Raw genomic sequence first — 24,253 nt, forward strand, 5'->3', positions numbered from 1 at the left:
CAAGGCGCATCAGCTGCTGTTGCTGCTGCCGTTGCATGTTGCAAGCTGTATGGGGCGTGTACACTGGGAGGCATTGGGGCGTTTTAGACGGGGGGAGGGGCGGGGCATGTCTGCCAAGTTGCAGCTTTTCGTTGAGCTGTGTTTGTTATCAAATGAAATGGATTTTTATTAGATTTTGCTTGTAAAGAAGATTTAAATTTATTTCATGTTTTGTTCGTCTCTTTGTTTTCACATTTATTTTTAAGTTCTCTTACCTCCTCTCTTAGTCCCCTCCACCCCCACCACAAGTCCCTCGGGCTTTCCATTGGTTTTATTTATTCGCTGCTCTATTTTTTTGAGTTTTTTTGTGCACCACTTTCCTTATGTTTTTCTGTGTTTCGCTTTCGACCGCTTTGTGTTCAAGATTAATGAGTAAGCAGACTGAAAGTCCAGCAAAAACATCAACAACAAAAGGCAACGAGTTGAGGAACTTCCCCCCTCCCACCACCCCCTTCTTCTCTCACCTCTGATGTCTAGCTACCTCATCCCGCCCTGCCCCTACCCCTTTGGGAGCCTGCAGAGACTCGAAACAGCATCGGCTTTTCCCCATAGACAACTTGTTATTGGGGATAAACTTTTATTTGTGCAAAAATAAATAAAAAACACAAAAACCATAAGCAGATTTAAAGAGATCAACCGGAAGATACCCTTTAAGCAAATTTCAGTACAGAGCTGTCACTTTTGTTAGTTTATGTATATTAAAAGCATTTTTATTTTAATTTAAGAGACAAGAAATATAAACTAGAAAAGGGAACTATTTTATTTTATTTTGACTACGTAAGCTAGTATGAAATTGATATAATATGTATATATAAAAACTACAACTTATGTTGTCTTCATAAATCCTAAATATCATATTATTTACTCCTTGCATTGTTTTCCCCATTTAAAATAAGAAAAACTACTAACATTTGCCTGAAAAATACCATATTCTCGAAATTAGACCAAAAATACTAGACCTAGATTATTTTGATCTTGTTATATGATTTTTATACCCGCTACCCATAGGGTAGAAGGGTATTATAACTTTGTGCCGGCAAGAAATGTATGTAACAGGTAGAACGAGGCATCTCCGACCCTATAAAGAATATATATTCTTGATCAGCGTCAACAGCCGAGACGATATAGCCATGTCCGTCTGTCCGTCTGTGTGTTTGTGTGTCTGTCCGTATGAACACATAGATCTCAGAGACTATAAGAAATAGAGCTATAATTTTTTTTCGACAGCATTTGTTATGTTTGCACGCAGATCAAGTTTGTTTCAAATTTTTGCGAATTTTAGTAAATACTATAATTACTATAGTAGTTATGATTCCTGAAAATTTGGTTGCGATTAGATAAAAATTGTGGAAGTTATTAAAGAAATACTTTTGTATGGGCAAAAGCGCCTACTTACTAGGGTCTGAGTTGCTTTGGCCGACAATCTGGTACATTGTGCCGTCTATGGTATATTTTGAATGGTGTACTATATCGATATACCAAATATACCATTTGGTATATTTTTAGTATTTTTGCAGTATATTCGGTATATTTTGAAAATAATACCGCAATATTTTGCCCTTATTAAAAATGGGTAGCGGGTATCTCACAGTCGAGTACACTCGACTGTAGCTTTCTTACTTGTTAGACCTGAATTCATAGTACTAAAACCAAATAATACAATAACCAAAATAATCTATTGTTACAGAAAAGTTATGGTTGTGTCCAAAGCAGATTTTAAAAACAAATTTAAATGTACAGAACAAAATTTTTTACACGACTCCAAAGCTTGCTAAAGAATATGCGAACTCAGATGATAGCTCAAATCAAATAGAGATAGTTATCGGATCCGCACAATTTGAATAGGGAAAGCGTAAACAACTGAAAGATGCATGTGAAGTAAATTTCAGCTATATCACTTCAAAATTTAGAGTGAAAATCCAAACTAAATCGATTGTCAGACAGACAGACGGATCCGTATGTAAGTAAGTAAGAATAAAGAAAATACCGTTGAAGCATTTCCATTATTTAATAGCAGCAAAGCTTCTTTACTCAGCAGAGCCTAACAACGAACGAAGAGAACGAAGAGAACACAACTGCCTAATGGGATACCTTTGATTTTGCTTTGGAGGAAGGAAATAAATGCTGTCATTTAAAGACAATCAGTTGAGTTGTGCTCGGTGGACAAAGGGGCGGGGCGGAGGGGGACGAAAGGACAGTTAAGCCTATTAGCGCCATTAAGGTGATAGACTGCACAGTGGCGACATCTGGCGGCGGCAATTACAAGTTGTCAGGCAATGCTTTTACAGTATTTTTCTGCTCTTCGCTCTGTTCTGTTCACATGTCAACAGCTCTGCACCTTGTCGAACAGAGGCAATAAAATGTGCAACTAATGCGATTACAAGCTGAGGACTTTAACTTGCCAATGGCAATCCTTTTACCACCCCCCTCGACAACCGCAACAACAACAACAATAAAAAAGGGTTTTAAAGCTCTCTGAGAGAAACATCCATTCGTACATTTTTGAAATTATGCGACTTATCGATAATCGCATTCCTCGATTGTTGCACGCACTCTCAACACTGCTTTAAACGCTGAAAGGGAGGCTGAGGTCCCATCTCATTATGCTGAGCGTCGGGGCAGAGCGTGACAATGAGACAATGTCCAAAAGAAAGAACAAGTAACAAAGCTACAGTCGAGTGGGTTCGACTGCGAGATACCCGCTTTCTATTCTCAATAGAAGCAATACACTGCGGTATTAAAATATACCAAAATACCAAAAGTTATCAAATGTACCAAAGACTATATTTGGTATATTGATGAAGTATAAACAATGCTAGTAAATCAGAATTATATTTATATCGTCTAGTCTCTGATATACCGAAAAAATACTAAAATATACCGAATATATATTTGTCATATTGAAATATGAGTTGCAAAATAATTATATATTTCTTATAGTCTTTGATATACCGAAAAAATACTGAAATATACCGCAAAAATATTTGGTATATTGATAAAATAAGAGCAGATAAAACAGAATCATAAAAAGCTCAAAGGTCTTTTATACACAAAAAAATATGTACCAATATATTTGCTATATTGAAATAATAAGTGCTGACCAAACAAAATTATATATTTCTCATATTTTTTATATACCAAAATACTAAAATATACCAAAGTCTATTGATAAGAAAATATTATATACCACATATGAGCTCGGAGAAGTCTTCTGCCTTTTAAATGCATTTTCTGCCGCCACTAACTTTTAATACCCTTCTTACCCTTTGGGTAGCGGGTATAAAAACCAAATCCCCTTCATCCAAAAGTTACTCCAATTTCTTTTTTTTTTTTGCGTGCTTGTCTTCTTGTTGCATTTGCAGTGCGAGTCGCGTGCTTGTTGAATTTATTATATCCCCCCGCCCCACGCATCGTGTGGAAGCTCGTCCAGCAGCAATTTGCAGTTTTACGCTTACTTAAATTGTGTCTAAAATGACAAGGGCCCAACACAAAAAAAGGGGGCGCCTCAATGGGGTAGTTCTTCTTGTTCTTCTCTGCTACCCTTTCGCTCACTCGATGAAAGGGTTTCCCCCGCGTGGCGGCGTAAAAATATATTTTATTGTTATGTGTTTTGAGCTGCTGTGTGGGTTAAGTTGATGCCTCCACCAGACTTGCCACACACACCACACAATCGATATTAATATTGGGGCATACAAATTGAAAATTATGACGCACGCTGTCAGTTTGGTCTAGCAAAGGAATTCATTTATGTTTTATGGATACAACACTGGATTAAAGTCAGTACTACATTCAGTAGTCGGAAATACGCCAGAGGGTTAAATGCACTCCAGAGGCCAATAGCCACATACCCAAAGTCCAGGCAAATGAAGAGCGACAAGATAAATTGACAGAAGCCTCTCAACAAAAAAAAAATAAAGAATGTATAATCAAATGCTGAGAAGTATTCGAAAGTTAAGAGCAGCGGGTGGAGAAGTAGAGACGTTAAAAATTATAAAATATATATAAAGAAGTAACTTCGTGCTCGATTTAACAAAGTTGGAAACTAATTCTTTTTCATTTTAAGCTTTTATAAAGAATCAAATATCATTTAATAAAAAAAAGCTATAACTTTTTGACAAAATGGAAGCAACGAGTTTTTTTTTTTAGAAAAGTTCAAGTGGCAAATTAGTTTTTATTTAAGAAAATGGGTTCTATAAAATATGTTGTCTAAATTTCAAAATTGCAAACATTTCCAACATTTGCTTCTTCCTTTTTGTACCTTGACTTTCTTTGCAACGAGTTCTTTTTAGAGAAGTTTAACTGATAAATACATTTTCATTAATGAAAACGGGTTCTATAAAAATTGTTGTCCATATTTCGAAATTGGAAAGCAAAAACTACCAAATTTTAAAATTTCTCCAACATTTTCTTCTCGTTTTGCTACCTTAACTTTCAAGGTAGGATTGCTTTAAAGTCTTTTCATATATTTCTCACATTCTTCTGACCTTCTATACTTTCTTTGATTCAATTTTCATTCACTTTAAAGTTGCTTTGGCCTATCTTTGTCGATAGTCAAGGACTTTTCCTCTCCCTCTCTCTATTTCTCTCATTAGATTATTACATATCTCCCCTTTTGCCAAAAAGCACTTCAACTGCTGCTCGTTCCTATCAATCTCTTGCTCTCTCAGTTCCCCAAACGAACTCATCGATTATCTGCCATCGTTGCTGGTGCGAGAAATTTGCATTTTGAAATCATAGGAAAATTAAAGAATCGCATTAAAATGTATGAAAACAATGGGGAAATACCAAAGCCCACTATCAAGCGAACGCATCTTGCTTTGGTGTGCAAAAAAAAATGGTATGAAACGAAACCGAAAGGAAATTCAAACTAAATGAATGATGGTGATGCGTGTATCCACATTCACAACCCCCCCTCGAAATTGCATAGCTATATATACATAACATATAAGATACATATATACAACCGATATACATATACCCCAATGCATGCATTGTGTTTCGTGATGTTATACGAGCCAAAGTCTGCGGCCTGTTACGTAATGTGATAAGAATGTTGAGAGACCTCCTCCATCTCCATACCTAACAAGTAAGAAAGCTACAGTCGAGTGTGCTCGACTGTGAGATACCCGCTACCCATTTTGAATAAAAGCTAAATATTGTGGTATTATTTTCAAAATATACCAACAAATATACTGCAAAAATGCTACAAATATACCAAATGGTATATTTTGTATATCGATATAGCACCACATTCAAAACATACCATAGACGACACAGTATACCAGATTGTCAGACAAATAATAATACCCTTAGTAAGTATTTCTTTAATAACTTTAATTTTTATCTGATCGCAACCAAATTTTCAGGAATCACAATTAATATAGTTATTATTGTATATACCAAAATTCGACTCTAGATCTAAAGTTACGCTTCTTATTCGATTTTTTTTCAATTTGCGGAAGCGAAAGTGACAAAAAATTTAAACAAACTTGTTGTGCGTGTACACATAACAAATGCTGTCGATTAATTATAGCTCTATCTCTTCTAGTCTCTGAGATCTAGGTGTTTAAACAGATGGACAGACAGACAGACATGGTTATATAGTCTTGACTGATCAAGAATATACATATTTTATAGGGTCGGAGATGCCTCTTTCTGTCTGTTACATACATTTCCTGGAGGCACAAACTTATAATACCCTTCTACGCTATGAGTAGCGGGTACAAAAACCACCCAAAAAGGCAACCCAATATCATCCCCAATACGTTCCCATTCCATGTGTGCATTGTGTTTGTTTTTTGTGGTCCTGTTTAACAGTCATCTCTATCTCTTTCTACTTCTCCTTCGCTCCCTTCCTTTCTCTGTTTTTACTTTCAGCTTCGGCATTTGCATAATATTATTTCTTATTTGTTTTTATTTGCCTTTTTCGTGCAAATATTGTCAATTCCAATTGAATTTTGACATTAGTTGTATGCTGTCACTCCTGGTCTTTCATCCTTCTTCTGCCCCCCCTCCCTCTCTCCTTTCTCTTAAAAGCGCTCCATCTTCATCTGGACTTTGCCTTTTTGGTCAAGGGGATTCACAGCGATTTGTCATGGCGGCTAAAAAACCTGACAAATTGCCCAGATTTGCTATGGAGCATAGGACTTTTATCCAACTCCCTCTCTTTTTCTGCCTCTCTCTCACTATCTCTCTCTCTCTTTTTCTCTCTGTCTCACTCTCTGTCTCACACTTTATGCCTTTACCTGAGCAGCGAGCCGTGTGGCTTTTGGCTTACAAAGAGAGGAAGAGGAAGAGCGGGACAGCATTGAATGCTTGAGCCTGCTAATTGTGAAAAGCGTTGCCTGCATTTCTGGCCATTGTTGTTGCCACGACAAGACTGCAACAACAACAACAACAACGACAACAGCAACAACGTTCAGCTGGGGACAAATTTTGTAGCAGAAAATGCGAAAAATTGAAGCACTGCCAACGGAATTTCCTGTTGACATTTTTTAATTTTACACTTGACTGACTGATGCGCACCGGCAACGGACTCGCAGCCCAAAGGACACAAACCCCTTCCCCGTCCCCCTCTCCACACCAATATCCTGACCCACCCTTCGTTCATCGCTGTTCAACACTCTCTCTCTGTCCACCTGCTTGTTGTACACACTGTCGACCAGGGATTACAGCGTGTAATGCCAACGCTTCCATCTTCAGCTTCGTCGTCTGTGCAAACTTGATTTGAACATATCAAAATGCAATTCGCATTATCCGCGCCACCAATACTACCTCAATATATGCAGGTAAGGTAAGAAAAGGCTAGCTTGCAGCTAACTGCTCTACACTGAGAGAAATTAAGGCAGGTAATTGTGATACTTATTGTTGATGCATTGCATGTTGATTGAGAGATTATATAAATATAATTTGACATAGACATTTTCTCACTTCTTCCCATAATTAGAAATTTTGAAAATTTCGAACGAACTTTAAAAAGCTCTGATCAAGCTCTTCTCGAAGTTACTTTTTCTACACAGTAAGAAAAAATGTGGTAAAATCAAGAATACAATCTTGAATAAATAAATATATTTTGAAAAACATATTCTCACTTCTTACTACAATTATAAATTCCTAAATTACCCACCTTAATATCAACAATCTTTAAAAAGCTCTCAAAGTATTAGTTAAACAAAGTAAGCATTAGCTTTAGCTTACAACTGATTATTACACCTTAAAGCGTATGCTAGAATTCTATTAACAGCAAGAGTTGAAAAGATTACCAATCGCTTACTTTGTCATTAATTTCCGATTTTGCTACAGAATTTCATCTCTATTATATATTTCGCCAAATATACATTTCTAAACTCTCTAATCAATCAAAGCTTTTACAAAGTGACTAAAGTTTCAACTGATTATTACAACTTGAAGCGTATGCTAAAATTCCATTTATGTAGGAGTGAAATAGAATATCAGTTGATTACCAACCACTTACTTTATCCAGTGCTTTGCGACATTGGTTCGGAATTTCATCTCTATTTTTAATCAACGTATTTCAACAACGTATTTAATAAACATAAAATTCTAGCTTAAAATCAACAATATTTAAAAAACTTTTATCGAAGTCACTTTTCGTATTCCATCAAATAAATAATCGATCGAAAATTCAAATGATACATTTTTGCAAATTCGCCAGAACTTCTTTAAATTTATTAATTGGATGTTTCTAGAAACTTCTATAAAATTTGTATCGTTAACAGCGAGATTTTCCAGATGTAAGCCATAATACCTAGAAAACATACCTCAAAAAAAAAACATACTAGAAAAACATTCGAAACTATCGAGCTAACCACAACGAGAATTAATTCAGCATATAATACAGAAATGGTTAAATAATATGTGTGGTTAAAGCGCATGATTGAGACTGATTGAGGTTGACAGATTTAGGCCGTGATACGAGCCATGGAGACCGACCTTCCAACCGCAGTTACCTGGCCAGGACATCTTTATTGCCATTTCATTTGAGGGGGGACAAAAACAAAACTGTGAGCGAATAAGTCCATCATGATGCGGAGATGATGTCCGTAATCCAACTGGGAGCGAAGAAAAGGGAGATTTCAGTTAACCAAATAATGCTTAGGCTGCTTTTGCTGGTTGCTGTCGAAAGTTTTTTTTTGGTTTTTCGTATTATTTTTTTCTTTTTCTGCCTGTCTGAGCCCTTGACATGAACATTACCAAGATAGGGTTGCAACCGCAAGATATACTATTTCAGCTTTAAATGGAATAGAATTTTGTGCCTACAAATAACTACGAATGAATATAGAAACACTTAAATATCGTAGATATTGTTCTCAATAATGAAATCAACGATGAATCGGAGACATGCCATTTATCGATTAAAGATAGCTTAGCATGAAAACTGATAAATTCCCAAAGAAAGAAATAAAAAACGTGCGAAAGTCAAGAATAAAGTCTTGAATTAAGATTGTTTGCTTTTTCAAATGTGAACCGAGAATGTTTATTCTTAACTCAAGATCAAAATTCTATTTTTTATAGAATTTTGATCTTGAGTTAAAAATAATAGAACAAAAATCGTTTTTTTTTTTTGTTTTAAATATCGAACAATTTTTCAATCAAGATTTGCAATCTTCCTTTCAATCTACAATATAAACGTTCTTGAATCAAGATTTTAATCTTCAAATGAGGGAATTATACTTAGAAATATAAGGTAAAACTTATGATCTTTTTTTTCATAGCGAAATAAGATCTAAAGTTTAAGATAAATATATATCGAAATTTTTCTGAAATCATTTTAACCGATTGCAATATTTAAAGAATTTAGTAAAGATCGAATTATTATTTGAAATAGCAGGTAATGTTTAGATCTTAATATAAAAATGAATTAAACTTTTGCAACTTGAAACTTTTCGGAAATCATTTTAAATGATTACAAAATATACAACATTGATTGAAGGTTGTTAATTTTTTAAATAAAAGGCAAAGATTTCCGATATCATCTAAAGCTAAATTAAATTACATTTCAAAACGTATCTGAAATCATTCTAACCGATTGCAATATATAAAAAATTTACTAAATATCATGTTATTATAAGAAATAAATGGCGAAGATTAAATTTCTTAATATAAATTCAATTACATTTCATGCTGTAACTTTTCTGACATTTTGAATAGAAGTTGTTTTAGCATTTTAAATGATAAGAACAATTAATTAAAGACCAAACATATTTTGTGGTTTCCTAAGCTCAACTTTTAATCTAGTTTTATGTGCTGCTTAATGCGATTAATAGACACATCAAGTGGCATTAGTTTAGTGAGCTGTTGATTGAATTTGATCTATGTCTACTCATTGTGTAGCTGACTGATTGAGCTGCTCGAGTACTGTCAACTCAAGAGACCCTCAAACAAAAGCAGATCTATGCAAATTGGGTGGCAACAGACTTTGGCTTTGATTCACTTCAACGACAAGAAATAATGCAAAGTATGCAGGAAGTTGTTTGTGGGAGGAGTATTTACATTGAAAGGTTGTGGCACGTTGCGGCTTGTTGTGGCACGTGTCTTGTCCAGCATCAAATTCGTATCCATATCGTTTGTTGTGCACCCCTTCCACCCTTCCACACCCCTCCCTTCAACCATCCATCCATCCATCGACTCAGCATGTTTCAATGTTATGAAGTCATTTGCATATCTGGCTGTTTATGTTGAAAACAAGATTTTGTTATTAACATTATTTAATTTGTTTGCTTTGCTTCAATGGCGATAACCCAGCAAAATGCAAATCGAAAACGAAAGCCAAAGGAAATGGAAATCATCGCAGGATGGAGGAGGGGGGAAAAGCGAAAGTTGAAGCGAACCAGCGAAGCGTATTCAATGAAATTTTCTGTTGACCCAAGCGGTTTCTTTTCTCCACTTTGCAGATTCTGTTGACTCTGTTCGTTAATTGCAATTGTGAATGGTTCTCTAGATACTTCTCTTTGAAAAGCAATTTACTTCTGTCTTCTATCTTCTGTCTTCTGGCTTTTGGCCTGCATTCGACAAAACTAACTACTCGAGACCCATAAATAATGCCAAGTACTTTCTCTGTCTGGCCAGAGAATTTCATGTTCCATTTAATTGCTGGCATTTTTCGGGCAAAAGAAATGCATTGCGATAGTTATTTGCTCCACTCGCTGAACGTCTGTCTGACAGCTTCGAATAGCATCTTAAAGTGCAAATTTAGTTTTGCATAAATTATGCTCAGCTGACCCCTTCAGACTGTTGATTTTATCCCTTTCCTTTGATGCTGGCCACTGCTTAAACTGGTCTACAAAACTGCGAAGCGAATTAAAGAATCGATTCCAATATTTACACATATTATATGACAATTAACATATATACATATTTATATTTGTGAAGCGGATAAAAGAATATATTATAATATTCCAATATTTATAAATACATCATATTATAATATTGTAATACTTTAACATTTATTAGCTTCGTTTCAAAGAGAAAGGGGACTCAAAACTAAATACTATTTTTCTCTAATGGTATTTTTTTTTGTTAATTTTAATTTTTATTTGGCTTTGATATTTACACCAATTTTGTTTTTTTTTGTGATTCTGTGAAATTTAAAATTTGTTTAACGCCTTTTTATAATTTAATTGGAAATTCGAATAATTGAAAACAAATATATATTTATTTTATATATTCTTTTAGGGACTATTTAAAAAACTATATATACACATATTTCAATTAGGATATTTTAAACAAATCTACTTTAGGAACATTAATAAATTATGAAATTTGTTAGATGAAATTAAAGAAAATATATTTGTCATTACATTTATATTAAGATGAATTATGAATTTTGCAAAATATGTATATGTATTCCTACAAAGATATTTTGAAAATCTGCTTTAGGAACTTTAAAAATATGTTTTCTTAAATAAATTCCTGTTAAGATACTTTAACCCAACCTACTTTAGGAACTTTAATAATATATGAAATATATTTCTAGTTAGATTCATATTCAGATGATTTAAAACATACTTAAGGAACTTGAAAATATTATAAAATTATGAAAAATTCGTTTATATATTTCTATAAAAATATTTTAATGAAATTAAAACGAATCGAAAGCTTGTAGCACAGTGTTCAATCAGCAATTGACAGTTGCTACCCTTAGCTGGCTTTGTCTTCATCTTTTGCCTTTGCTTTTGGCATTGCTGTTGCTTCTTCCTCTTCTTACTCCTCTTGTTCGCTGTCTGCCACATAATGTGGCACGTCTGTGCGATGTCTCGACGCCTGTCGCAACGCATTCGCTTTGAGCTGGGTCTCATGTCCAACTTTCGTTTGGGGCTTTTCATTTCGTTTGGCTCGCATCCGCATCCGCATCCACATTCACATCCAAAGTGAAGTCCGCAAGTCCGGAAGTCGCTTTGTGTGCTCAGCTAAATGCCGCTTCCGTGTGCGTATGTGTGTGTGCGTGTGTGTGTGTGTGTTAAAACTTTCACCTGCTGGGACTGTGATATATGCGTTGCCTTATTTGATTTGAATTGATTTCGTTGCTCATGAGTTGGAAAATCTCTGTCAGATTTACTGCATACAACTATTGAACATTTTTTTCCCCCTCTGCTCCATTTGGAATTCTCTCACTCCACAGCGCTAATTGCCAACTTTTGTAATCACAAAAAAATAAAGAGAAAAAGAATGGAGAAATGAAAAGTAAAGCTGAAGCATGGAATGATGACAATTTCTTCAAGTTTTTCCACAGCTTTTATGCTGCTGTTGGTGATGTTTCTTTGCTGGTCTCGGTGTTTTCTTCTTGGGGCGCAATAAAACTTCAAATTCTGGCTGAGAACTTCAAATGCTCGTAATAGCCGCAAAGTATGCAATAACAAAAACATTGTTGGACATCAACTTGCGCGCAAAGTAAACGCGCCGTGGTAACCCTGGCGCAAATCCTAGCAAACAACTGCTAGCCCAACAATCTTGACCAGACAAACTTTTCCTTTCCTACCCTTTACGCATAAAACTCTTCCAACTGGGTATCAACGCATACACTTTGAAGTTTTTCCAGTTCAGTTTATGAGATGAGCAATAAAAAGAATTCTATAAAATCGTATAGTTGACACACCATCTAAATATAATCTTCTAATATATATAAAATACTAGAATTAGTTGCAATTTAACCAAATTTTGTAAGTGACTTAATTACAGGGTATCTAGAGTATATGCAATATTTATTCCCCACGTTTTTTTTTCGGCTTTTAACGTCCTCATCACAGCAGTTTTCGTCGCTCTGGCAATTGAACAACGACTTTAGCCATGGACGACAGTTTTCTGAGCGTTGCAAAAACTTGTAGCATACATTGCGGCGCAGCTCCTTAACCCCAAAAAAAAAGACGATGGGCCACTGGAGCAAGAAGTTTGACAAGGAAGAATAACAAAAAACCAGAAGAAGAAGAAGCAAAGAATTGGGAAAGTAAAGAAAACGCAAGTCTCAGACGAAAGTAAAAACACCGCACTGTCAGTCCACAGTCAAAACTTTTTTGATTATCTTAATTGCGATTACGGGACTATGTAACCCATCCCCATCATCAGCCAGCTCCAGGCCCCCCACTCTCACTCTCTTTGTCTCTCTCCCCAAGCGCCACATGCGTGCATAACCCCAAAACAAGCAAGCAGACATCCCAGAGACAGAGAGAGAACTCCGAGTCAGACAGTTAGATAAATAGATAGATAGATGGGATTGATAGCATAGATAGAGATGGAGATGGGGATGGGGATGGTTGCTTTAGAGACCCCAGAACGCCAACGCACTGAAATTAGGCAGACAACTCTAGACATTCTCCCCTTCCTCTCCCATTCCCCGCGCCCTTTTTCGCCAACGCAATCGAAATTAACAAGATTGACCCCCGTCTCCTGATCTGAAAGAGAGAGCGAACGAAAAAGAGAGAGAGAGAGAGAGACAATTGCGGACGAGCAATGAAAGAAATTGGGCTATCAAAAAGCTGCTGCAGAAAAAGTTTGCCCAACTCATGTGGTCAAATACCCTGTAAGAAACTTGGTTATGCATTTTAGGTAGATATGACTTTATGTAATTTTTATAGGGAATATTTTAGAATCTAGCGAAAAAAAAAATTTTAAGTTGTTGAATATAACAAGAAATCACAACAGAATTCTTATAACTCAATGGGACTAATGGAATTTTCATAATTGTTGTGTACAAAAATATAAAAAGAAACCACAATAGCATACTTCTAAATAAATAGAGTAAATGGAATTTCTATATTTGTTTTGTATAAAAATATAAATAGAAAAATTATAAAAATAAATCATAATAATACTTATAAATAAATAGAGTAATTGGAATTTCCATTTAAAATCGATGAAAAGTTGAACCTTAAATGTTTCAATATAGTTCTAGGAAACTTCAAGTTCTCTAAATTACATAATAACATAAGAAAAATATATTCGTGTATAATGAGATATCAATAAATTAAACGCTGCTACAACATTCTCAAAAATTTACTCGTAAACTATACTATATATAAATTTAATAGAATTCTACAAACTTGGTGTGTTAGCAGGGCATTGTTCAGTCGTTCATTCATAGCAATACCTTGTTATTTATACTATTTCAGCTCATAGGCTGGATCTGTTGTCCATTTGGTTGTCTCCCTTCCCCCCAATTTCGTTAGCTCAGTGTCTGGGGTCTTGAAGTTTTCGCAAAAGTTTCTTGTAACAGTTGACTAGAATGACATCGTACTCATCGTTGACTCTCCTGCTCCCTTTTTTTGTTCAGCCTTCGCATTCAGTTGATATCACAATTGGAAAATAATCATAGTTTGGCGAAGCAAAAACAACAACAACAACGACGACGAAAAAGAATTCTGATTATGCTGGGGACTGCAAACAGCCGCTTGGGGCCAATGGACGAGGCATTTGCAGCTCTAATCTACTAACAATGTGAGAAATAAGCTAATAGAACTTGTCTATGCAGCAACCCCCTTTGTAAATCACCCTGCAACTGCTCTTTAATTGCTAGCCATAAAATCCAATAATGCTGCTTATTGATTTTGCTGTTTGCAATCGTTTGGAAAGCTGTCCATCAAACTAAACAGCTTCGGTAAAAGTTTTTATATCCCTCTTAAAGTAAAATAATGTAATATACTAAGAATTTGTTCAAAATCTACCACTACTCATAAAAAAAATACCATAACCCAATTTAAGAAAATTAAATTTTAAAAGCGCCGCAAAAGCTCTTCATATAATTTGGTCACACGACAAAAGTTATTTTAAATATGTACAAAAAAAAAATATGGTCACTCACCAAAAAGCATTTCCGTTGGCAAGAGCAGCGTCCATTACGCTTGATGAATGAATAACACAGGTATCAGCAACTGACACTCATTTACACACACACAAACACTTTCACTATGCACTCAAATATTTGCTTCACACAATCACCAAAAATAAATGCAAAAAAAAAAATACAAAAAAAACAACACTTGTACTCTTTTATTTGCACTGATACACACACATTTGTGTGTGCTAGAAGGAATCGGCTGCAGCTTGAAGAAAAAAAAAAACACAAAAACAAAAGCACTGGCACTTCTTTCCTTCTTTTATTTGATTTACTTTGCACATATGCGTGCGCTAGAAGGAATCGGCTGCAGCTTGAAACAAAAAAAAACACAACACACACTTGCACTTCTTTCTTTCCATTTGCTTTGCTTCACACACACACGCGCACACACAAATGCGTGTGGTAGACGAAATTAGCTGCAGCCCCACACAGCATCGAGAGGGGTAGCGGGGAGAGGGCTTAACTGAAAATTTTCAGCGAAGAACAGGCGGCGTCACTTTTCACCTTAACCTCACTTTTTCACTTTGCAAACGCGAAAAAAATTAAAAAAATTTAAAAAAAAATGCTTAATAACATTATAAAACACAACATTTTACTATTTGCTGCTATTTACGCATTAGCATATTAGCAGCACACACTAATTAAACTAAATAAAACACTTTTAAATATTTTTTCACTCACACACACACACATTTAAAGCAGTTGCCAATTGGCAATTACTGCATTTGCACTGCGCACAAAAAATATTAAAAAAAAGCAAATTACGAATCGAATGCCAATTTTACACAATTAGCATTATTATCTTTTTATATTAACTATTAATAAATCAAACCGATCAGGCGAATTAATTTTATGCACAGTTTAACCGTCCGATATCCGAGCTGTGCTCTCGTCACGCACTAACTGGTCAGCCTATGAATTTGAGAGCTTGTCCTTTGCTCATCGAGTCGCTGTCTCTCTCTCGTTTTGCATATTGCAGATCCCCACCGCACTTCCCCCGCACTCAGCTAACGGGACATTTGGTACATTTGCCACATTTTCGTTTGTTGGTACATTGGTACATTCTAGCAATGCTTCTAATTTGGGTACATTTGGTACACTTGTATTAAATGTGGTACAATTTGCAAGCAGCAGTTGTCATTGGTACTTTTGGTATAATGGCTTTGAGCTGCCACCTAATGTGATATCGTTTGACAAGTGTGAAGAGTTGAGAAGATGTGGGTTTGCTTTTCTGTCAGCCGTCGCCAATCTGTCTGTTGCTATGTGCCAGCATTGTACTTACGAAAACTTCGTTGATGGTGATCGGCTTTTGAGTACAACTTCGGTTCGCAATTTTGTACGTCGTAAATTTAAGCGGACTTCGGAGCAAGGAATTTCGTGTGGTTTATTGGTCGTAGAGGGGGCCGGGAGGATCAGCAGAGAAGGATGCGAAAAGAGAGGACAAATTGTGCAGTCTTCAATTTTAGCAGTTTGTGCAACGCGACAATGGAAAACGGTTGGGAATAGTGGAAGCTGCGCATTTTCAATATTAATTCGTGATCGGTTAATTAAATTGTGTTTTAAATGTGCTGTGTTTAGTGCAAAGTGTATGTTTTTAATCAATATTATTTTTTTTGCTAATTAAAGTTTCGAATTGAGCCGAATTTATGTTTTGCAGTGTTGGTGTTGCATCCAGTTAAATGCAAGCAAGTGGAAATGCAGGAAAAGCTGCTTATATTATTAAATAATATGCACAGAAGCTTTAATTACCTAATTAGTTGCAAAATAATGCAATTGTAATAGTTCAAGTGCATTTTTTTCAATTTTTTTTCGAGTGCAAATTGCAAAAGTGAGGTTAAGGTGAAAAGTGACGCCGCCTCGTCTATGCTGAAAAAAGTTTACCTCTCTCCCCACTTCCCCTCACGATGTTGCATGGAGCAACAGCTCGCGCGTGTGCATGTGTGAAGCGAAGCAAATGAAAAGAAAGAAGTGCAAGTGTGTGTGTGTTTTTTTTTGTCCAGCTGCAGCCGATTCCTTCTAGTAAATGCCTACGTGTGTGCGCGTGTGAAGCAAATCATATGAAAGGAAAAAATATAAGTGCAAGTGTGTGTGTGTTTTTTTTTTTTAAGTTGAAGCCAATTCCTTGTAACACACGCATATGTGTGCGTGAAGTAAAGCAAATAAATGAAAGGAAATAAGTGTGTGTTTTTTTGTTGTTTTTTTTCAAGCTGCTGTATTTGAAAAGTAAAGTAAATGAAATAAATAAAGCGTATAAGTGTTTTTTTTTTGTTAATTTTTTTTGTGTTTTTGCAAAGCAAATGTGTTTGTGAAAATAAAATAAATAATTTGCTGCATTTGGCATACGGTGAGTGACTAGAATATATTAATTAAAATAAGCAGCGCTTTGAACAAATATGCAAGAAATTAAATGAGCTTTCGATAGACAAAGCTGTCTCTGTGAATTTTCACCGAATTTACTCAAAGCTCTAGCTTGAGCTGCTCCTCCATGTAAACATATGCGTATGCATATGTGTGAGTGAAATGGCAACTAGACTGGCATTTGCATACAGCGACAGACTGTCTGAGCTGCTCTTACAAATGAGATCGACTTAAGGTGCATTCGCTGCAGCTTCTTATTATTGGCTTCTTTTTTTGCAATTCTTATTTCATTTTCGGTTGTCTATCCTAACGACAGGATAAACCACTTTGTGGCACACTGATATATGCAGAGTGAGTGGGAGCGAAGCGAAGTCTCTTACTTTATGCAAATAATGGGCACAATGTGTCATTGCCGACGCTGACAACTTTGATGAAGCGTCGCCGTGGCGATGCTATGCGAATGATTCTGAACCCAAAAAGCTGCGGCTGCGGCTGCAAACGCCACCTGTCGGCGAGTGGCGGCGGTAGCGTTGGGGGGGAGGTTTGATGGATCTAGGACAATGTTGATGTTGCTGAAGCGCGATGCTGACATAAAATGTACATATAAAATATTGGCTGTGTATGTGTGTGTGTGTGTGTGAGAGAGTGAGAAACGAAACGAAATGAAACGAAAGCTGGGAATTCAATTTATATGCAAATGATATGCAGGCGTCAAGACAAATATCACATAATATGCCAGCCACTTTTGTGGGCGGCCTTCAAAGGGGGCATGGCTTCAGCTATGCGTAAGTATTTTCATAATATGTATATATCGTATATATATGTATTTTTTTTTATTAAAAATGGTAATTATGCACAACATGTTATGTGAAATAACGAATGCCATCCTCGTAATCCTCACGCACATCGTACGCGGTGGGCACACTGTTCCCATAGCTCTTGCTCTCTTTGCATCCGCAATTCTCTTGCTTCGTCACCGCCACCTGTTCGTCCTGCTCCTCCTCATCCTCCTGCTGTTCCGCTGACTGATACGATTTCTCCTCGTATCCTGTGCTCTCTGTGGTCGCTTCATAGCAATCGGTTGTTGTTCGTGTCTTTTGCTTCTTTCCTATCTTGTTCTTCTTCTTCAGCAGTTTACCTTCGATCTCATCGTCGAGTTTCTCCTTTTTGCTCTCGAAGAATTCGAGCTCTTTGAGCTTTTTATCTTCAAACCATTGCTTGAGTTTTTCCCATTCTTCCACCTTCTTCTCCTCTTTGTCGGCAAACCAATTGAGAAAATCGAGCTTTTTCAATTGCTCTTTCTGCTTCTTCTCATCGAGTTTCTCCACCAGATCCTCCAGCTTCGGTAGCTTAAAGAGCCAAGCCGAACTTAGCTCAAACGCTAAAAGGAAAAAAGGGAAAATCAATATTTGCTTTACAGCAATATTGTTGTTGTTGTTGCATTACCCAGAGTGGCGAGCAGAAGGATTGCCAATTGTTGCCTCATAGTTGCATGCATTGTTGCTCGTTGCGTTGCTGCGCTTGTTGTGTGTTTTGCTGCAGTCCCGTTAGCGTCTTTTAAGCAGCTCTTCCATCACATTCTGGTCCACATGGAGCACGTGCTGCCTCTGAGATGATAAGCACGTGTGCATTATTTGAATGCGCTCAGCGCCCAATCTGCGCTTCTTCGGCAGGTGCGAGCATTTCGATAGCCAAGACCCAAATCCCAACCCTCCCCCCGCTCTCCACCTCTTCTCTTTAGCAGCACAGTTCAATGCACCCTCTTGGTCAGCTGTCACTTTGATTAGTCGATGAGTTAAGTATGGCTCACACTCTCAGTGCTTTTAATACCCGTTAGCCACAGTATAGAAGAGTATTATCACTATGTGATTAATAGGTAATCTTCTTTAGTAGAGTTGTGTAGGGTTGAGTAGTATTGTTTAGAATTGTGTAGAGTAGTGTAGAGTTATGTAGAGTTGTGTCAAATAGTGTAGAGTTGTATAGAGTAGTGTATAGAGTTGTGTAGAGTTGTGTAGAGTAGTGTAAAGTTATGTAGAGTTGTGTAGAGTTGTGTAGAGATGTGTAGAGTTGTGTAGAGTTGTGTAAAGTAGCTTAGAATTGTGTAGAGTTGTGTAGAGTAGAGTAGAGTTGTGTAGAGTAGAGTTGTGTGCAGAGTTGTGTATAGTATAGTAGAGTAGAGTTGTGTAGAGTTGTGCAAAGCTGGGTAGAGTAGAGTTGAGTAGAGTTGTGTAGAGCTGTGTAGAGTTGTGTAGTAGAGTAGTGTGTAGAGTTGTATAGAGTTGTGTGGATTTATGTAGAGTTCTGTAGAGTAGGTTAAGTTGTGTAGAGTAGAGTTGAGTAGAGAAGAGAGTACTTATTCTAAAATATTGTAATCTCTAATAATATGTATTGGGTATCGCTTAGTCGAGCATTCCCCACTGCAGCTTGCCTATTTGCTTGCTTTGGGTAGCAATAATTTCTGCCCAACTGGGCCAAAAAAGTTTCGACTGGGGTCAACTTTAATTGAATGCGTTTTCGCAGGACTTTCGACACTAGCCGCCGTGTCCTGGACTCTTGGACGGTCTGACAGCGGCGCTAATTGACTTGGCTGCTGGCCATTATCAGGGAGATGCTGTTGCAAGAGGGGTAAAACTGTGTGTGTGTGTGTGTGCAGTTGGGTGTGTGTGTGTGTTGATGTGTTGAAAGTGGAAGTTAAATTGTATTTGTTTAGTGCGCCTGGGCAGCAAAGGAAGAGAGGAGGAGGAGGAGGCCAGGCAAAGGCTGTCGAGAGTGAAACGTGCGCCGGCTGCTGCCGAAGCCTCCTCCCTCCAGCTCTCTCCTCTCCCCTTTTGCTCCATCCAATTGCTGCTCCTCGAACTTCAAGCAAATATATGCGAGTTGTATGTGCCACATGCGCTTGCCTCACGTGCTGCATGTTGTGTGTCTGTGTGTGTATATTTGTGCTGAGCAAACAATTTGCTAAATTAATTGCACACCAACTGTTATTTACCAGTTGTTGCTGTTGTTGTTGTTTTTTGCCTAAACATCTCAGTGCATATTGAAAGTGTGCAATTAATAGAAGCAAACTGCAGCAAATTCCCCATACAAATATATTTAGCAATCAAACGATATTATGTTTGGTCAAAAGAAATAAAGTTTCACTTTTAAAAACAAAAGAAATGTGATTTCCCATAATTTCATAATTTTTTTTTATGTTTCGATACTCTTCTAATTCTATGTCCTATGTTATATGTTATATGTTTTATATTCTATATTCTATATTCTATATTCTATATTCTATATTCTATATTCTATATTCTATATTCTATATTCTATATTCTATATTCTATATTCTATATTCTATATTCTATATTCTATATTCTATATTCTATGTTCTATATTCTATATTCTATATTCTATATTCTATATTCTATATTCTATATTCTATATTCTATATTCTATATTCTATATTCTATATTCTATATTCTATATTCTATATTCTATATTCTATATTCTATATTCTATATTCTATATTCTATATTCTATATTCTATATTCTATATTCTATATTCTATATTCTATATTCTATATTCTATATTCTATATTCTATATTCTATATTCTATATTCTATATTCTATATTCTATATTCTATATTCTATATTCTATATTCTATATTCTATATTCTATATTCTATATTCTATATTCTATATTCTATATTCTATATTCTATATTCTATATTCTATATTCTATATTCTATATTCTATATTCTATATTCTATATTCTATATTCTATATTCTATATTCTATATTCTATATTCTATATTCTATATTCTATATTCTATATTCTATATTCTATATTCTATATTCTATATTCAATATTCTATATTTTATATTCTTTATTCCATACTCTGTGTTCTATATTCTATATTCTATATTTTATATTCCGTATTCTACAATCTATGTTCTATACTTACATTTTAATCTTTCAGTGATTAATATTCATTCTCAATCTCACAAATTAATTCTTTATTTATTTTCTTTTTAATCTCTTATTCAATTCAGAATTTCATATCTTAAAACTCGGTTCTTTATTAGTTTTTTTAAAGTTATTTTTGCTAGTCAGGTGAAGACAATTTCTTTGCTGATATTTCATATCTTTTCCGCTCTGTCTTTAAGCTTGTTAATGAATTGTTCAGCTTGTTGCGACGCTTATCGAAAATTGCGTTAATTCAGCACAAAACTGAAAATGCTGCGTCGTGATAAAATACACGAGTTTCTTTTTTTGTTTATTTATTTAAAAAAGTATAAAATATGGTTATATATATGTATATATGTATATCTGTCTCTTTATTACTTAATGAGTTTGTTCTCTGTTGGTTCTCACTGAGATTATGGAGCGATGCGCTGATTGTTAATGTTGCCCAGATCGAGTGGCAACTCTGGCAGCGGCTCCAACAACACTAAATCATCAGCCGAAATGCTCACATCCTCATTACCATTATTATTACTATTATCATTGTTGTTGTCATCTTCATTGCTGTTGTCATCGGGCAATGGAGTTGTTGATGTTGTGGTTGTCGTTGAAGTCGACGTTGTTGTTGTTGTGCTGCGTCGTCGATATTTGCGTCCCTTTCGTCCTTTGCGTCCTTTGCGCTCCTTGCGATATTTGCGATACTGTTTGGCAATGTCCAGGGTTGCCAACTGGCCGTAAACTGTGGGATAAGGTGCCAAGGGATAAGGATCCAGAGTTGTCGTTGTTGTTGTCGATGTTGTTGAGCTGCTGCTTGGCGTTGCTGTGGACGTTGTGGAACTTGTGGATGTCGACTCGGTGGAGCTGGCAACTGTTGTGGACTCTGTGGCATTTGTGGCTGCTGTGGATGTTGAAGTGGACTGTGTGGATGTTGCTGGTGTCGTTGTTGCTTCTGTTGTTGCGGATGTCGTGCTGGAAGCTGTGGATGTTGTTGCCGGAGTGGATGTTGATGTGGATTGTGTGGATGTTGTTGCTGGCGTAGATGTTGATGTGGATTCTGTGGATGTTGTTGCTGCTGTGGATGTTGATGTTGACTCTGTGGATGTTGAAGTTGCTGTGGATCCTGTGGATGTTGTTGGTGATGTGGAAGTTGATGTGGATTCTGTGGATGTTGTTGCTGCTGTAGATGTTGTTGAAGTGTCTGTGCTTGCTGCTGTTGTTGTTGAAGTTGCTGTGGATTCTGTTGTGGATGTTGTTGCTGCTGTGGATGTTGTTGACGTTGCTGTGGATTCCGTTGTGGATGTTGTTGAGGTATCTGTTGTAGCTGCTGTGGAGGAAGATGTTGCTGTTGTTGTTTCTGCCGCTGTTGTGGTTGATGTTGCTGCTGTTGTGGTTGCCCCCGTTGTACTCGATGCTGCTGCTGTTGTTGTCGCTTCTGTTGTACTCGATGTCGATGCTGTTGTCGCTGTATCATCATCCGAAGCAGCAGCGGCAATAATCTCACTGATGTTGATGGTTATCGTTTCATTGAGTCGCGTCTCGTTTGCCAGCTGCAACGTGTTATTCGAGCTGACAATTGTTGCAACAAACGTGGAGTTCTGTTGGGCCCCCGTTAACTGCAGGCAACAGCAGGCTGCAAATGTTTGTCAAAATGGGTTAGTTTTAGGCAAAACTGAAACTGAAAATCAATTACGAATAGGCCAATGCGCAGCCACAGCCACAGGTCGACCACATGGCACACTAATTACCTAATGTTGTCACCACAACGAGAGCAATTAATTGCCGACGTGCTGGCAATATTGGCCGCATCATCATCATCGACATCGACATTCTAGTCATTCCTTAATTAGTCTCTCCAAGTTGGAAGTTGCTGCGATGCTGCACTATAAATTTGGCTAATTGAACTGATTTGCGTTGTGCTCATCTGATGGATTTTTATATTGATGTGGAACGCACACGTCGCACACGGAAACGTGTGGAATGTACGTGAGCTTCACAATTTACTTATCATGCCCAGATCACAATCTTACAACACGCACAAAGCGATGCAATTGCTGTCGATGTTTTGTTGTTGTTGTCGATGTCTTTTTGCCGGTAGCATTTTCGATACCGGAAAGACACGATAGCTGAACCACGTGTTGAACGGAAGCAAAGCTTCCATTTTTGCTTTCATTTTCTTGTCGTTTGGGTGAGGCACGTAAACTTGCAACAACAACAACAATCAACCGATGCCACCAAGATGCGTTTGCCATTTTGTCAGCATGTCGCACTTGCAGTGATTGAGCACCCATCAAAAGTGGAAGGTGGTGAAAAAACATAATCGAGGGAATAAATCTTGCACAGTTTTTAATTAAAAACTTCTTCAGCATCGAACAGATTAATTAGCAGCTCTTAAAAAAACATTGATTCGATTTGCAATTAGCTATTTTTAGTTAATTTAATATTTGTATTTAGTTTTATTGAACAGCCGCTAGATAGTTCGCTTAATGTTTTCTTCCTAGCTCACGTTCTATAGTAATAATTGTGAAACGTATTTGCTTACTAAGCCAGCGATTAGTTTGAGTCTACAATGTAACAATTACGGAATGTCGCACAACAATTGAATACCCTGTAAAGTGTACTAATAAGGTTGCTACCTAAAAATTACTCGACAAATAGTTTAACGGCAAAAATGGGGTCTTAATTGCTATCGTTGACAATTTGTTGGATTTATGTTTTTTGGTATATTTTTACGATATCGCCTTCGCATCATTATCATTCTCATGATTATCATTATCATTATCATTATCATTATCATTATCATTATCATTATCATTATCATTATCATTATCATTATCATTATCATTATCATTATCATTATCATTATCATTATCATTATCATTATCATTATCATTATCATTATCATTATCATTATCATTATCATTATCATTATCATTATCATTATCATTATCATTATCATTATCATTATCATTATCATTATCATTATCATTATCATTATCATTATCATTATCATTATCATTATCATTATCATTATCATTATCATTATCATTATCATTATCATTATCATTATCATTATCATTATCATTATCATTATCATTATCATTATCATTATCATTATCATTATCATTATCATTATCATTATCATTATCATTATCATTATCATTATCATTATCATTATCATTATCATTATCATTATCATTATCATTATCATTATCATTATCATTATCATTATCATTATCATTATCATTATCATTATCATTATCATTATCATTATCATTATCATTATCATTATCATTATCATTATCATTATCATTATCATTATCATTATCATTATCATTATCATTATCATTATCATTATCATTATCATTATCATTATCATTATCATTATTATTATCATTATCATTATCATTATCATTATCATTATCATTATCATTATCATTATCATTATCATTATCATTATCATTATCATTATCATTATCATTATCATTATCATTGTCACTATCATTATTATTATCATTATTCATATTAATATCTTTTTTATTATTATTATTATTATTTA

General features: G+C 35.8%; 2 protein-coding genes across 2 annotated transcripts; both read right to left on the reverse strand.

The window, feature by feature from the left end:
• Positions 1-17,572: 17,572 nt before the first annotated feature.
• Positions 17,573-18,263, reverse strand: LOC132796662 (uncharacterized). The gene is made up of 2 exons (XM_060807912.1): positions 18,194-18,263; positions 17,573-18,128 (listed from the first exon to the last, which is right to left on the reverse strand). Exons 1-2 carry the CDS (start codon positions 18,243-18,245, stop codon positions 17,611-17,613), a joined length of 570 nt encoding a protein of 189 aa, XP_060663895.1. The 5' UTR covers positions 18,246-18,263; the 3' UTR covers positions 17,573-17,610.
• Positions 18,264-21,062: 2,799 nt separating this feature from the next.
• Positions 21,063-23,194, reverse strand: LOC132795816 (uncharacterized). Its single transcript, XM_060806723.1, has 2 exons — positions 22,443-23,194; positions 21,063-22,327 (listed from the first exon to the last, which is right to left on the reverse strand). The coding sequence occupies exons 1-2, from the start codon at positions 22,531-22,533 to the stop codon at positions 21,114-21,116; spliced, it is 1,305 nt and encodes a 434-aa protein (XP_060662706.1). The 5' UTR covers positions 22,534-23,194; the 3' UTR covers positions 21,063-21,113.
• Positions 23,195-24,253: the final 1,059 nt, after the last annotated feature.

Source organism: Drosophila nasuta, chromosome X (assembly GCF_023558535.2).
Source record: "Drosophila nasuta strain 15112-1781.00 chromosome X, ASM2355853v1, whole genome shotgun sequence".
Classification (NCBI taxonomy): Eukaryota; Metazoa; Arthropoda; class Insecta; order Diptera; family Drosophilidae; genus Drosophila; species Drosophila nasuta.